The 14,776-nt window shown below is 43.4% G+C and overlaps 2 protein-coding genes across 3 annotated transcripts in view; both read left to right on the top strand.

Annotated features, from left to right (window-relative positions):
- Positions 1–1,698: 1,698 nt before the first annotated feature.
- On the top strand, positions 1,699–5,235 carry LOC119179524 (uncharacterized). The gene is made up of 4 exons (XM_075887044.1): positions 1,699–2,660; positions 2,763–3,769; positions 3,862–4,091; positions 4,203–5,235. The coding sequence occupies exons 1-4, from the start codon at positions 2,216–2,218 to the stop codon at positions 5,221–5,223; spliced, it is 2,703 nt and encodes a 900-aa protein (XP_075743159.1). The 5' UTR covers positions 1,699–2,215; the 3' UTR covers positions 5,224–5,235.
- Positions 5,236–7,301: 2,066 nt separating this feature from the next.
- capt (adenylyl cyclase-associated protein 1) overlaps positions 7,302–14,776 on the top strand; it is a 44,417-nt gene continuing 36,942 nt past the window's right edge. Inside the window, exon 1 of one of the 2 annotated variants that reach the window (XM_037421809.2) lies at positions 7,302–7,424. Coding sequence is in view for 1 of the 2 variants with exons in the window: in XM_075887045.1 (XP_075743160.1) it covers positions 8,476–8,482 (7 nt within the window). In the remaining variant the exon portion in view is untranslated. Of the gene's footprint in view, positions 7,425–8,460; positions 8,483–14,776 lie in introns of those variants that run through there. The other variant, XM_075887045.1, reaches the window with a different exon arrangement.

Raw genomic sequence — 14,776 nt, forward strand, 5'->3', positions numbered from 1 at the left:
TGTGGGCCTTCGTATGAGGCAGTATTGTAAGCAGAGAAAAGAAAAGGAAAACAAGACGCACAAGCTCAAAAAACTGTCAAAACTTGTGACTGCACAAGTGTCCTAAACAAAGTATTCGGCTTGGTGTTTGAATGTGTGTGATTTCCTCAACGTTTCTTGTTGGATACATTTTTCCAACCGAAATCTAAGCACGCGCTGTACACACAACAGTGCAAGGCGGTTTCATGCCAGTGGCAACTGAAGACCCGCAGTACATGGATCACGGAGGAAGGAAAAAGGTAAGGAGAGGGCATGCCCAGCCGGTGCAGGGCGTAAAAAGTGTGGCGGAAATGACATCATGGCAGCCATTATCAGTAGGCACAATGGCGGCGTTGTTATGGTTACGTGTTGCGCAGTGAAGCTGGTCTAGCAGTGAGTGGCCGCGGCTGGCGGCGGAATGTGTGCCTCCCCAGGTCTCGTGCTGAGCCGTGGCGGACAATATCTGTGCTGTGCGCCGCGTTATTGGTTACGCAGTGTTCGTCTGGCTGTTACATTACTCTTGGCAACGTTTACAAATCTCTTTGTCCATCACGGGGTTTCAACAGTGCGTAGAACAAGTGCATATCCATGTGTCGTGCGGCGGATGACGCGGATGAAGCAGTTAGTGTTCAGCGAAATGGCCTTGGGCACCATGACGAAGCTGAATGACGACGAACGCCTTGCAGGTCAGTGACGGTTGAGCAGTGCTCCTGCTTGTGACAACGGACGACGCTGTTGAGCCCAGCAAGACGCCGTGAGGACCATGTGCACATACGTAGTTTCGTGTTGTGTGTGTACAATAACAACTTGCATGTGCGTATTAAAACACCTTTTCTGTTACGCTTGGTACACTCTCCACCAGCATTGCATGTAATCTCAACGTAACAGCAACCACGTTCAACTGTCACTAGCACCGTGCTCAAAGTCACCACGGTCGCAGAATGCTGACGCAGGTGAGTTTCACGCGGAACACGGACACAGTGGCAGAACGCTGCGTCAGTCGCGTGGCGGAATGCAACCGTAGAAGGCACACGACCGATCGTGTTGTCTGTACAGTTGCTGAATTAATGACGTGAAAGCACTCGCCGTTGTCAGTGCATCTAGCGCGCGTTCTCTCGAAGTTGCTTCGTTGTCAGCGAGCTGTTACTCTTTGTTATTACTCGGACGAAGCGATTTCGCTGAAGGTGTCCCGCTGGCTCTGAGTGATGAGCCCAGTTCCATTAGTTTCGGATCGTCACGACACACGCGCTGCGCAGCCCACGTGCTTTCTGAGCCGGAGAGGGAGTCGCGCCTTCTGCTTCGCATTCATATGTAAACAAGAGAGGAGAATTTGCCTACTCAATATGGCCGACTTCCGGCTTCATCGCGGCTTCACAACGAGTGACGTCAGGGCCTCTTTTTACCTTTTCCTTCCTCCGTGACATGGATGGATGGATATGGCTGTACCCTTTAGATTATAGTGAACTAGAAGTACTCTAGTGGCACGACCGCCAGGCCACGCCGCCTCTCTTGGCGGTCGGAAATACCACGGACCGCCGCTAGGGTTTCTCGTGGCGCTACTGCGCCTTTTCCTAGGCGAGGCGCGGTCACTTGGTGATTCAGCGCGTTAGTTCAGCACGTCTGCCGGTATCCTGCGCATCGCTTTGTCTGCAGCTACTGTACTGCACCGGTATACTCTGCTCTGCATTTTCTTGCACGGACCGTTGTGGAGCAGCTGTCTTTACCTGTTCAGGTATTCCGTACCAACAAACATGTAGCTCGTGACATGTCGAAGCGGAGGACGGATTCACACTGTTTTGCTCCGGGTTGCCGAAGCGGCTACCCGGGCGCCCCGAAGGCATCGTTGTTTGCAGCTCCTAGAGAAGACGATCTCCGCAGAAAGTAGGAGCGTAACCTTTGGAGGGATGACAAGCCTCTGACCGAAACATCAGCGGTGTGCGAACATCACTTCGAGCCAAGATATATTCTGCGCGAATATGTGCACGTGATAAATGGCTGTGAAGTGCGCACTCCCCGAGGAAAACCGTCATTGGTGCCTGATGCCGTGCCAACGCTTTTGCCAGGTTGTCCAGCGTACCTTTCCGTCGCTGCGCCCAAGCAAAGACCCGAGAGAAGGAAAGCAGCCAAACCTCCTGAAGGCGCAAGCAGAAAACGGCGCAGGCCTGATGCACCTGACGAAGTGTGCGACGGCGGTGAAATGGAAGGCATGGACTTTAATGCTGCCACTAGTGCGCGACTTTCAATTGAAGCTATTCGCACACTTGAAGTTCCTGCAAACTACTGGTGTCGTATAGAAGCAGTTGGCCACTGCGATCTAATATTTGTGACGACAGTGATAAGCAAGCGTACAAAACTGGATATTTTTCATGAAAGAGCTGTGTGCTGTATGTTCACAGAAGGAAAAATTGTAGCCCAAGTCTTCTATCAAGGTGTTTTGTGTCAAGAGAAACCCGTGCAATCCCTTGCTGAGGCCACATCCGTATTGGAAGAAGCTCGAGAAAGCCCTGTCTGCAAGGGAGCAATGTGTAAACAAGAATTCAAGCCGCTTTCCTCTCGGCTGACCGCACATCATCGAGCTGAAGCAAACACTGCTGGACGATCCGTGATCAGCGTACGCTGCTTCGGAAAAGTTTCTTCTGAAGGTAAGTAGACGTAAAGTGCATTAGGATGCCCATAACATTACCACATTGCCTCAGGTATTGAGGGGTGTGATTTTAACGTATGCATTGTTTGTTCATTTGCAGGCTCAAGTTGTGCAGAATGCAAGTCCCTTAGGAAAGCGTTACTGACAAGAAAGTCGTACATTAACTGTCGTGTACACCTGCCTGTAAAGAAAACCCTTTCTTCACGACTGACGCAACAAAAGAAGAAGACAGCACGTCTTCAAAATCAGGCATGTGTGCTTAAGAAAAAGTTGAGTGTCATGCTTGCCAAGAATGTGGCAATCGCAGAAGAAGATTTCAATGCAAAAGTAGCTCTCCTACCAGAGAAGCAGCGTGAGGCAACTCTCCACATATTCAAAGCTTCTTCACGGAAGAGTACTAAAGGCATGATATTTTCAAATGAGTGGGTGCTCGAATGTTTGATTATGAAGCTGAAAAGTGCAAGGTTGTATGAGCACTTGAGAAAAGAAAAAATCTTAGTTCTCCCTAGTAAGACTACGCTTCGCAAATATTTAAAATGCTACAGAACTGGGTTTGGATTTAGCAATAAAATCTTTGATGTGCTGAAGCAAAAGACTTGCACTATGGACGAGTTTTTATGCCATGGAGGACTCATCGTGGATGAACTGAAACTCTCGGAGCACCTCTCAGTGAACAGTGAAGGCCGCATTGATGGCTTCGTTGACTTGGGACAGTTTACGTCTGACAAAGATAAGCACAGTGTCTGTGATCACGGTATGGTGATAATTTTTGTGCCCTTTGTTGGCAAATGGACGCAAATACTCGCTGCATTTGCGACTCATGGAAACATAAATGGGAACCTGCTGACGAAGATAATGCTTGAAGCCGTCATTTTAGCTGAGAAGGCCGGACTCAAGGTTGATTTCATTACGTCTGATGGTGCCACTTGGAATCGGAAAATGTGGTCTGTGATGGGCATCAAAGCATCACTGACAGAAACGAAATGCAGCACATTGCATCCAGTGGACCCAACGCGCAAACTCCATTTTCTGTCGGACTTTCCTCACTTAATTAAGTGCCTGAGGAATGGACTACTAAGGTCGGACTACGAAACACCTGAGGGCCGGGTAAGTTGTTTTTGATCACCAAGCATGCTGTACAACTTTATTGATACAATCTGTTTGTTTCTAACAGTTTCTCACTTTGGTATTCTTTTCAGGTATCTTTACAATTCGTACGCAAAGCTTTGGAACTGGATGGTTGCAGTGTCACATTGCAGGCAATGCATGGAATCACCGGAAGCCACACGAACCCCAACAATTTTGAAAAGATGAGAGTATCTTTAGCTTTTCAGCTTTTCGGAGAAAAAGTGATTCATGGTCTGCAGCTGTACAAGTCAGGAATTGAAGATACCTGTGGTGACATCACAGCTACACTAAAGTTTTTCAAGTAAGTGTCATCACATTGTGGTTTTATTGCGATTGCACCTTTCACCTTGCATATGACAGTCTGACTCTTGCTCACAAACACAGATTCATCCTGCTTTTGTTCATTTCACAGGATCATCCACGACCTTGTGCAAATGATGACTTCACGATTTCCAGCTGAAGCGCTGCGCCCAAGTTCAGCAAGTGTTGAGAAGCTGCGATCGTTTCAGGAGTATCTTTCATCATGGGAAGACCACACGAAGGGGCAGAAAGGATTCCTGAGCCAGTCAACAGCAGCTGGGCTGCGAGTGACAGTGTCAAGTGTGCTTTCTTTGCTTCAGTATCTCACTGAGAAACTAGGCTACAGGTACCTAATGACATCTAGAGTAAGCCAAGATCCTGTTGAGCATGTTTTTGGCATTGTCAGGCAGTCGTCTGGATGTAACACGCACCCAACACCACAGCAGTTTATTAGCACTATCAACTGCTTGAGCTTCAACAATCTTGCTCACTCAGCTTCAAAGGGAAACTGTGAGCCTGCAGTGCTCCATGCCCTTCTACCCGCAAATTCAAGTGCTGAAAATGTTCCATCTGGTAAACAGCGCTTAATGGACAAGTTTATAAACAGTGACAATGTAGCTGCCGTGCAGAGCTCGCTCCCACAGAGTGCGCCAGACCATGCGTCATGCATTATATCTGCCAGTGACAACCGGCTAACATTTTATATAGCAGGATATGTAGCTAGAAAATGCCTACTGAAGTCTGGCTGCGAAGAGTGCCGTAAACTTCTTCTAATGCAAAAGGAGTCTGCTGAAAGTCTCAAACACCTTGCGCAATTGACACACATGAAAGACAGAGGTGGCCTGCTTTATCCGTCTAGCCTGTTGTTTAAGTTTGTTCATGATTTAGAAAAAGCCTTCACAACGTGTTTCAGTTTGCTGGAGCTGCACGCTGATAGCATACTCGACATTTTAAGCGAAGTTAAGGCAAAGCAAAAAAATGGGCTTGGTTGTCGTGACCATTCTGAAGGCATTGCAGCTGAGGTCATCGTTTTTTACATCACTACTCGTCTGCATTTCCTAACTAAAAGCGTGAACCAGAATAGTGCTAAAAAACGAGAATCAGCCAAGCACCTAAAACTCAGTAGATGTTAAGTTCTGCACATGTCCATCTCACGTGTCTTCTTTTTTGCGAATCCTCGTAATAGTTTTAAAAAGCTGTTAAACTAGTGAAATTTATTTTGTTATTTTGTATTTTTTTGTACTCTTCCAACCATCACAATAAATAAAAAGATGTTCCTGTTTTCATTTTCGATGCTGAGCACTGTGTCCTTACCGTGACCTTCTATGTAATAAGCCAGCACCAAAACTATAGTGGAAGCGCGCCGTAAGCTTGTGATGGTGATGAGCAATCGCTTTGTAGCGAATGTTATTAGCGCGTGTGGTAAATATGAATATATATATATATATATTCTTGGCCAAACTATGTATATACAAACCGCTGAGCCACGCAATAACTAACCTAACAATTTTACGTTTGCATGAGCCAGGAAGCAAACACGCGCGTTAGAATTGACCATAGCTGCAACTCAGAAGGAGCCAGCGACGGCCGGTCAACGCAGCCGAAGCTCCTAGGAAATGGAGCAGGGGCGCCCCCTCGCGCCATCCTTGTGAAAGGCTGGCGCCAGAGCCTGGCCGGTCGCACCACTAGAGTACTTCTAGTTCACTATACTTTAGATCGTACCCTTTAGATCGAACATGGCCCCTGTTCGCGCAGCGCCACCTACGAGCACACACGTCCGCGCCGAACCAAGTTTCGCCGCGCTCGCCCGCCGCGTTGAGTCACCTCTCCTTCGTACACCGTGTTTTTTTTTTTTTTTGGTCACATGGCCTTTGAGATTTTACGGCGTACTTGCCAGCGCACACTCTTGGAGGCTGCGTTTTCCAATTTCTGGTTTTGCTATTCAGTCCCAGATAGCGCCACTGCTCTTCAAGTCGAGAAAAAATTGGCTGCTTTGAATAATGGACGCCGCCTTGGATGCGTCGTTTCAATTTATTTTGCGCAATGAACAGAAACAAACATACAATGTGCAAAAAAAAAATAAGGCTGCGAAATCTTCCCTGTACCATTGTCTCTTCGAGTAGCCGCCGATATGTCCGTTGTACTGACACGGCATATATATATATATATATATATATATATATATATATATATATATATATATATATATATATATATATATATATATATATATATATATATATATATATATATATATATATATATATATATATATATATATATATATATATATATATATATATATATATATATATATATATATATATATATATGTATGTATGTATATATATATATATATATATATGTGTATATATATATATATATATATATAAATATATATATATATATAAATATATATATATATATATATATATATATATATCCTATTGGTATCATTTGTGTCCCGTTACTTTGGCGTTGCTAGCATTGTGGCGGTCTCAACCAAGAACGCGAGGAAAAGTGGCAAAAACCAAATCTTTAGGTTCGTTCAACCTTTTGTGTTCTACGCGTATATATGTGGTCAATTTATCCGTTGTTTTTCACTTCCATGCAGCGTGGTGATCTGCTATCTGTACAGCAAAAATTATTTTCTTTGGTGCTTTTATTTTTGCCAGGTGACAGTGAGCCAGCGTCTAGCCAACAACATATATTACAATATATTCTTTAGTTTCTTTAGCGACAAGTACTATCGCGCTTCCACCTTTATTGTTACGCTCTTTTTGTTAACACCAAGTTTCTTTGAAGGCTTGTCATAGCGTTACAAGAGGAGATGTCTAGCTCTCTGCACTTCCACGAGCCGCTCCGCCGGCAATGTTTCGCCTCATGTCAATGGAATTTGCTCGATGAGGGAGTCAGAGCGGCATCGTAGTGAATAAATTAAAAGTATACATATAGTCTCAAACTCCCGGCGTTATTCAACGTACTTTGCTCTGCAATGAGCGTTGAAAGGGTCAGTTATTTCATGTTTTCGGGAAGAACTTCACAACAGCCAGAAACCTAGGATTCATCCGAAAATTCAGTTCACCTTAAAGCGGTTTCGGTTTCGTTTTTGAAGTTTTTGCTTACAATACTTATGCTGTTAGCATCGTAAGGCGACAGTTATATTTTCTAAACAAAAACTGTAGTATTTTAAAAGTATGCATTTTTTAAACCTTATTGTAGCACAACTTCAATGCAAACAGCTACACTCGTCGTTCGCAAGAGGACGCCACCAATAAAAGGAGGAGTTGCCGAGTTGGTTGCCGTGCCGTGAGTCACTGGAGCTTGGACACTTGTAAGTGTTTTGACGTTAATATATGCATGAAACAGGGGCTTTTAACTGCATACCAGCTTCGCGGGTCACCTCTGCATCCGCGGCGATTACTTTCTGAGCAACGCAGGTGAATCGTCAGCCCAGTAACAGCGTGAGCGTGATTCACCGGCGTTGGCGGTGGCTGCAGGGCGCAGCGCGTTTAGCGTAGCGCGTACGATCGCCTTATCTGGTATATGCACCGGCTGATTGCATTGTTTCTGCGCGATCTCGCGCGAGCGTAAGCCAAGCAAAACTAGCAGCTCACGCGTTTGACTAGATTGCCGCATTTTTGTCGTGGTCTCAGAGGAAGGGCAACGTATAGCAGTCATCGAAATCAGGAGCGTGCGTTGTTTCGGTTGTACCTTTTTTATTTCCCGACCTAGTGTCACCGACCTTATCGGTTCTGGCGGAGGTGTACTTGCCAGGAGAGATATCTCTTCGCACACTACACGTACGCTCTTCGTCTGATAGATGTGCCCTGCTCTGAGCGCGTAAAATGTCGCGACTTTAACGACCGCCTAGAGGAAACCGGGCCCACCTTTGCTGTACGCTTGTCATACAAACGTAATTACACGCGCGTGGCCATGCGAGAACGGAAGCTTGCGAATGCCGCCGGCCCGCTTGATTTATTTAGCCGGCTTTCTCTACTGCCGACGTTTTTGACACTGAGCTAGGATCGCCAGACTGTCATCTTTCTTTCTTTGTCTATTTTTTAAATGAGAGAACGCCTACCTGCGCGCGCGTGTACTTTCGTATTCATCGCGACCCGCGCGCTGGCACGTAACCTCTTCGTCGCTTGATTAAGCGCCACGCTTGAGTGTGTCTGTTTTGCATTGGCCTCATCGCTGCTACGGTTCGGACGCAATAAGCGGAGATGACTTGGCGCGATTAGATCTACCAATGCGGAGGCAGCTCTTCCCTGTTTTAGATCTCGGCGCTTTGTTGGTTCCTGTTGACTGAAGTTCAGTTGTCTGCAGTGTGAAGTAATATTGTAGGGATTTTCAACGTTTCACGTACCGGTGTTGACGTTGCAATGGCAGGTGAGGAGCTTGCGGGTTGTTTTGACGTGTCTCTCTGTGTTGTGTACACTTATGATTTAAGTGTGTTTTTGTGATTTAAAGTGTGACTTGTGAACGCATGCGAGGGTACTTATTAGTATGCCATCTTACTGTTTTACGCGTTGTGGCGGTTTGCCGTAGTTCCCCGTTACAAGAATTACAGGGTAACCGTAAGACGAAAAAAAAAAAAAAATCCGTTCCGTCATGTCAGATGCGCTTGGCGGAAATGTGACGTCATTCGACTGGCTTCCTCGGACTTGCGAAATCGTTTTGGATACACGTAATTACGTACGGCGCGATAGAAAGAATACGAAGTACTTGCGGAGCCCACATTCTGGAATGCATGTGCCTTGTTGACCTGTGTGGTGTTTCAGTCTTCTTTTTTTTTTTTTTTTTTGGGGGGGGGGGAGGCATATTCACATTCGAAGTGCAAAAAAAAAAAAAAAAAACTGCTTTACTGATGAAACGTCCACCAAGCGTGCGCCGAAAAACCTCTCTCGCAGTAGTGTTCGTGGTTCCAGGGATATACATTCGCTTCGTACTATATAGTAATAGCTGGATCTTTTGTTCGTTACAACAAATCTGCTATCTCACTTCACTGATATTGCACAACTATTGGGTGGTCAAACATGCTGTAAAAAGTGACGTTGGTGAAAACTATTCACATGTTGCCAACTTTCTTCAACAACCAACTCTACTTGCCTAACAAGCAGTGCGTGTGTGCGCTGTTTTCTTATCCGCTGCCGGCAAGTGTGTCGAAGCGGATATGGTGACCTCAGCGCGCGTCATCGCCCGATGCAAGCGATGTCTGAATGGAAGAAAGTAAAGTGCTGCGTATCGGGTTTAGGATTTATGGAACTTATATATATATATATATATATATATATATATATATATATATATATATATATATATATATATATATATATATATATATATATATATATATATATATATATATAGAGAGAGAGAGAGAGAGAGAGAGAGATGTTTTATGTCCTGTATTGCACATAACAGGAACGAGTTGGTCACGCACGCGTTTGCACGTAAGAGGCAGTACCGGATGAACCGATGTTTCGCAAATAGCAGCTTTTTCGAAATGGCCTTTCGAAGGCATATGCCTCTCTTCGTTATCTCGATCGTAGCGGTCCTTACGGTCTCTGGGCCGCGTATCTTTTAATGAGAGCTGTCGAACAAGCGAGACAGCGTATACAAAAAACGCTGTTCCGTATTTCATTGAGCTCGCAGGAAACGTGTGTCAAAAGTCTTTGTCTCCTGTTTCGGTAGCGTATCACAAATCATGCGCATCTGGTCGGTGGCTGGCACTGTGCAAAGACACATGGAAACGATGAAAAGTTGTCGGATTTTTGTCTCATGGTTTTGTTGTGTGGGTGTGACACTGGATGGCGAGTTCGCGAAATTACCTTTTTTCCTTTTCACCCGCTGTGTGCTCGGTTGCCGAGTCGAAGGTCACGGGATCGAATCCCTGCCATGGCGGCCGCATTTTCGCGAAAACGAAATGCTAAAGGTGCGTGTGCTTTTATATTTTAGGCGCACGTAAAATAACGCCGTTTAGTCGAAATCTTCGGAGCCCACCACTACAGCGTGTCTCATAATCATATCCTGGTTCTGAAACGTGAAACTCCTGCAATTAATAATAATAATAATAATAATAATAATAATAATATTATTATTATTATTATTATTATTATTATTATTATTATTATTATTATTATTATTATTATTAGCAGCCCTTCTAACCGGCTGATCATCACACAAGCAAAACGGATATATGTCGTACACCATTTGCGTAAAACGAGTATCTGCAGAACGTAACATTAGCATAAAAAACAAAAAATAAATAAATACCAGTAGACTGAAATAACTACAGGCTACACAGAGGATGTGGTTTTATTTAACCCAGGCTTACTGCCAGGTAATTTCAATTAATGGGTACTATTGCTAAAACGATACGGGAATATGTTACAAGCATGAAAAGCATATATTTTTACAAAGGGAACAAACCTCGTCCGATGTTTATTATTATTTTTATATGCACTTGAATTTCAAGCTTTTTTAATTTATTCGCAAGTGATAAACTATCCTGAGATCCAATCGACGTTGAGTCATCCAAACTTTAGTTCGATTAGACCTTACAAACTTATTTAGCAAAGGGTATGCTGAGTGATATACTAAAAAAATACTTGCGCCGAGTGTTAAGTATCGAGCTTAGAGAAACTACCAAGTATAGATGAAAAAAAAAACATACTCGGAATTTATTTGTAATACTGCTGGTCTATACTGAGACGTTAATTTCAAGAATGAAAGCATTTATTTACGTTGAAAATCTTGAAAAAAAAAAGACTGAATTTGCTGGGCGTAATAGGAGAGACAGGCTGGCTAATTAATACACGAGTAAAATATTACGCAACCACTCCCTTGTGTTAATTATGCAGTTTGACCTTGAGGGTATTTTAAATGAATGAATCAATGAAGGGGGGAAGAGGGGGGCGCTGGCGGGAGGTCCCTGCGATCGCGTCGTCATCTAGCTTTCAGTGCCTGAAAAGTTCGGGGCTGCTAAGTTGCATAATTGGGCGCTGTATTATAGAGGCGCATCTCGTACGCCAGGTAAAGTCACCAGGGTGAATTTGATCCAGCAAGAGTCGACAAACGGTGGACGATGGGGGCACTCCACGAGAGTTAAGTGGATTGTTCTTTGAACGATGTCGCACGATTTGTTTTTGTTTCTCCACGCGGACAGTGTTGCAAAGGAATTGTTCCTTTAGTGGTCGGGTAGGTTGGCCTTGTACTCCCTCACTTGATAAGCTTGGATTTTACTTTGGAGTATTCGAAAAATGCTGAGTGCAAAATATTTGGAAATATGTCAGAATTTCAGCGAGGGTATTCCTATTTGAGAGGATTGCAAAGGTTTCAAAGTACTCTGAAAATTATATTTTATGACAACATCTGAGGGGGGGGGGGGGGTGCCCAAACCGCTATATGAGTATGACGCAGGTCGTTGGATTGAATCCCGGCTGCGGCGGCTGCATTTTCGATGGAGGCGGAAATGTTGTTGGCCCGTGTGCTCAGATTTGGGTGCACGATAAAGGACTCCAGGTGGTCGAAATTTCCGGAGCCCTCCACTAGGGCGTCTCTCATAATCACACGGTGACCTTGGGATGTTAAACCCCACATATTGATCAATCAATCAATCAATCAATCAATTTATCAATCAATCAATCACGATATGAGTGTGATAGGACGCCGCATTGAAGGGCTTCGGAAATTTCGACCGTATATAGCGTTTCATAGCGCTTACTGACATCGCACACGGACTTCTATACCATTTCGCCTGCATCGAAACTTGACCGCCGCAGCAGGGGTCGAACCCGTGGCCTGTAAAGAATGTGAGTTGACCCTATGAAAATGTTAAGTACGTCAAACTTTTAAAAGTGATTTGCTGTAGTGGAGAATATACGTTTGGAATATATTGGTTGATTTGCAAAAAAAAAAAACACGCAAAATTTGTTCCGATGTTAGGCTTACTAATTTTGTGGGCGTATCTGTTTGCAGATCACATAAAATGATATATAGACGAAATACTACATTAGCTATTTTGGTCGTGGTACTATCTTTTAAAAGTGATGCCGTGGACATCATTATCACTATCCCATATGTATCGTATTTTTAGCTTATGTATTTGCCCTGACTTATATTTCTGAATTTATATTTATTTATTTCCGCTGCAAATGAAAATAATTTCTTGGTATTCCCCTGTTTGAAAGGTATTCCATATTAGATTAGAGTCGCTTCTGGTGATTCGCTATTCGTACTCGACGTCTCAGTCTCAAAAGTATAGCTCCTTTCACATTTATTATTGAAGAAACTCTAATTGAAAAAAAAAAGCGAAATAGACTCTCAAATTGTGCTCTTACGCAACCAAGCTGACGTTCTTATCACAGGGTGAAGCTTGATAAGACAGAAACTAAACGTAGACAGGTTTGTCTCTTATGCAATGGATTTCGCGAAAAGGGGCATCGAAAAGAGGCGGCATTTAGTGACGTGCATGCCTATACAACTGCCAACAGTTTCGCGACGTTCCCACACGAACGCGCTGCGTTGTTCTAGTGGTTGTGATGCTCGACTGCTGTCCAGAAGGTTGCGGGATCGAGTCCCATGGCCGTGGCGGCCGCACTTTCGGTGGAGGCGACAGTGCCATGGAGGCCCGTATACGTTTATTTAGGCGCACGTTAAGTAACAACACAACTTCTGGAGCCCCCCCCCCCCCCCCTTTCCGTCATATGGCGTTCCTCGTGATCATATGATGGTTTTTGGGACGTAGCAACCTAACAATTAGTATTACGAAAGAGCATAGTTATGAAAAGCAATATGGTACGAAAACAATCAGGGTCGGCGCTTCGCTTTATTTTTGCTATCCCTCTTTTCACAAAATGCATTGTGCAAATCAATCAATCAAGGAATCAATCAATCTTTATTTTTGCATAGTATGGTTACATCGCTAGGGATATAAAGAAGGGGGTGCCAAGGTTGGAAAACTGTACTGGGACCCTCTGTACATGACTATTCAAAATAAGATGTGAAATTAGCGTAATAATGAAAAAAAAAGTACAGACGAAAAACATTCCCAATCAACCAAAACAACACGGGTTTATATATACAGAAGGAATACTGCGATAATAAGAGACTTTAACAATCAGCGCATAAACATACGTAATTGTTTTATAAATTTGTCCAAACATGCAGAGAGAGCGACCGAGAACAGTGACGAGGTATTTCCCGACCTGTTCGTATGTAACTAAACAGGAAAAAAAAAAAGCACCGAATAAGAAGAAGCTCAGTACATGTCATGAATAATTGATATAATTAGTGGTTCAGAAAATGAGCTTTGAGTGTTGTCTTACTAAATGTAGCAAGAGATGACGATGTTTCCACATGATCAGGAAGAGAATTCCACATTTTAACAGCAGAAAAAGAGGCTGTCATTTTACCGGATTGATAATGCATACCCATGATATATTCATTCTTCTTCCCCACTACGACGTACCCCCATCCTCCATCTCGTCTAAATTTAAAGTTTAATACGATATATATATATATATATATATATATATATATATATATATATATATATATATATATATATATATATATATATATATATATATATATATATATATATATATATATATATATATATAACCTATTTTTATTTACTGCAGTAATACAATTTCGTGCATCTTCGAGTCAACCCAGTTCTGGTGCCGGTTGTTTCGTACCTCGACCCCCGCATTTGCGCCCTTGTTTTCGTAACACTGCACAGCTCACCCGTGCACACTTTTTTAAAAGTGAAACACAACGACGTATAAATAGCCGCTCGCTCAGTGTCCAGTCGTTTGGCGGCTGGACAAGCACGTAAATGCCTGCTGGTTGTTTGGCACGTTCTGTGGTCAGTGCACCTAACTTTTTTTGTTTTGTTTTTTGCGACCTGTGCTCTTCGAACAAGGTCCAAACTTTTGCGGAAAAGTATGGAAACAAAGCTATGCAGCTTTGTCCATGGTCTCGTTTTCAGTCATGCATCTCTTGGCCCGACTATCGACAGTATTGTATAGTAGAGAGAAGCGCATAGGCATTTTATTGTTGTAGACATAAGCGCAGGAAACCAAGCGAAATAACTATAGGACTGAAAAACAAGAGGGTGATGGTCGGGATCCCTTTTCGCCTCCTTCTTATTTCCCGATTCGATCTAAAGATGACTTATGTCGGCCACAATGGACATGTCCAACATATCGACAATCTAATATGTATGCAGTCGTATATAGACTAAAAGAAGTGCATATGAAGAGCTTTTCTTTGTTAGACACAATAATAATGAGATCTCACAGACAATAATGCCAAGGAGTGTATGGGCGTGTTATAAGAAGTGACTGTAATGTAATTGTGACGGAAGAAAAGTGGGCGAAAAGATAACTGTTAATTAAAAAGTTCTGCTAATTAAATTCATTAATATTGTGCCCATATACACTAGTTCTATAGACTGTCCTGTTCATGATACCTGACCGAACGAACTTTCGTCGAAAGTCACACATTATTTTGCCTCGTGCACGCACGCGTACAAACGCATTAACTCACATAAAAGGTTGGCCGAGCTTCTTCCCTTCCCATTTAAGAAACCTAGAAATTCTCGCTACGCCCTTGAACTTGTTACGACTTTTACTTCCTGTGAATGTTCAAGTTTGGTCATCCGTCCAATAGACC

Source organism: Rhipicephalus microplus, chromosome 2 (assembly GCF_043290135.1).
Source record: "Rhipicephalus microplus isolate Deutch F79 chromosome 2, USDA_Rmic, whole genome shotgun sequence".
NCBI lineage: Eukaryota > Metazoa > Arthropoda > Arachnida > Ixodida > Ixodidae > Rhipicephalus > Rhipicephalus microplus.

Excerpts from the sequence above, each read along its gene's own strand:
- LOC119179524 (XM_075887044.1), top strand. The coding sequence starts at position 2,216 with ATGGAAGGCATGGACTTTAATGCTGCCACTAGTGCGCGACTTTCAATT. Across the intron at positions 2,661-2,762 it reads CGGAAAAGTTTCTTCTGAAG|GCTCAAGTTGTGCAGAATGC; the intron begins GTAAGTAGACGT and ends GTTCATTTGCAG. Across the intron at positions 3,770-3,861 it reads ACGAAACACCTGAGGGCCGG|GTATCTTTACAATTCGTACG; the intron begins GTAAGTTGTTTT and ends TATTCTTTTCAG.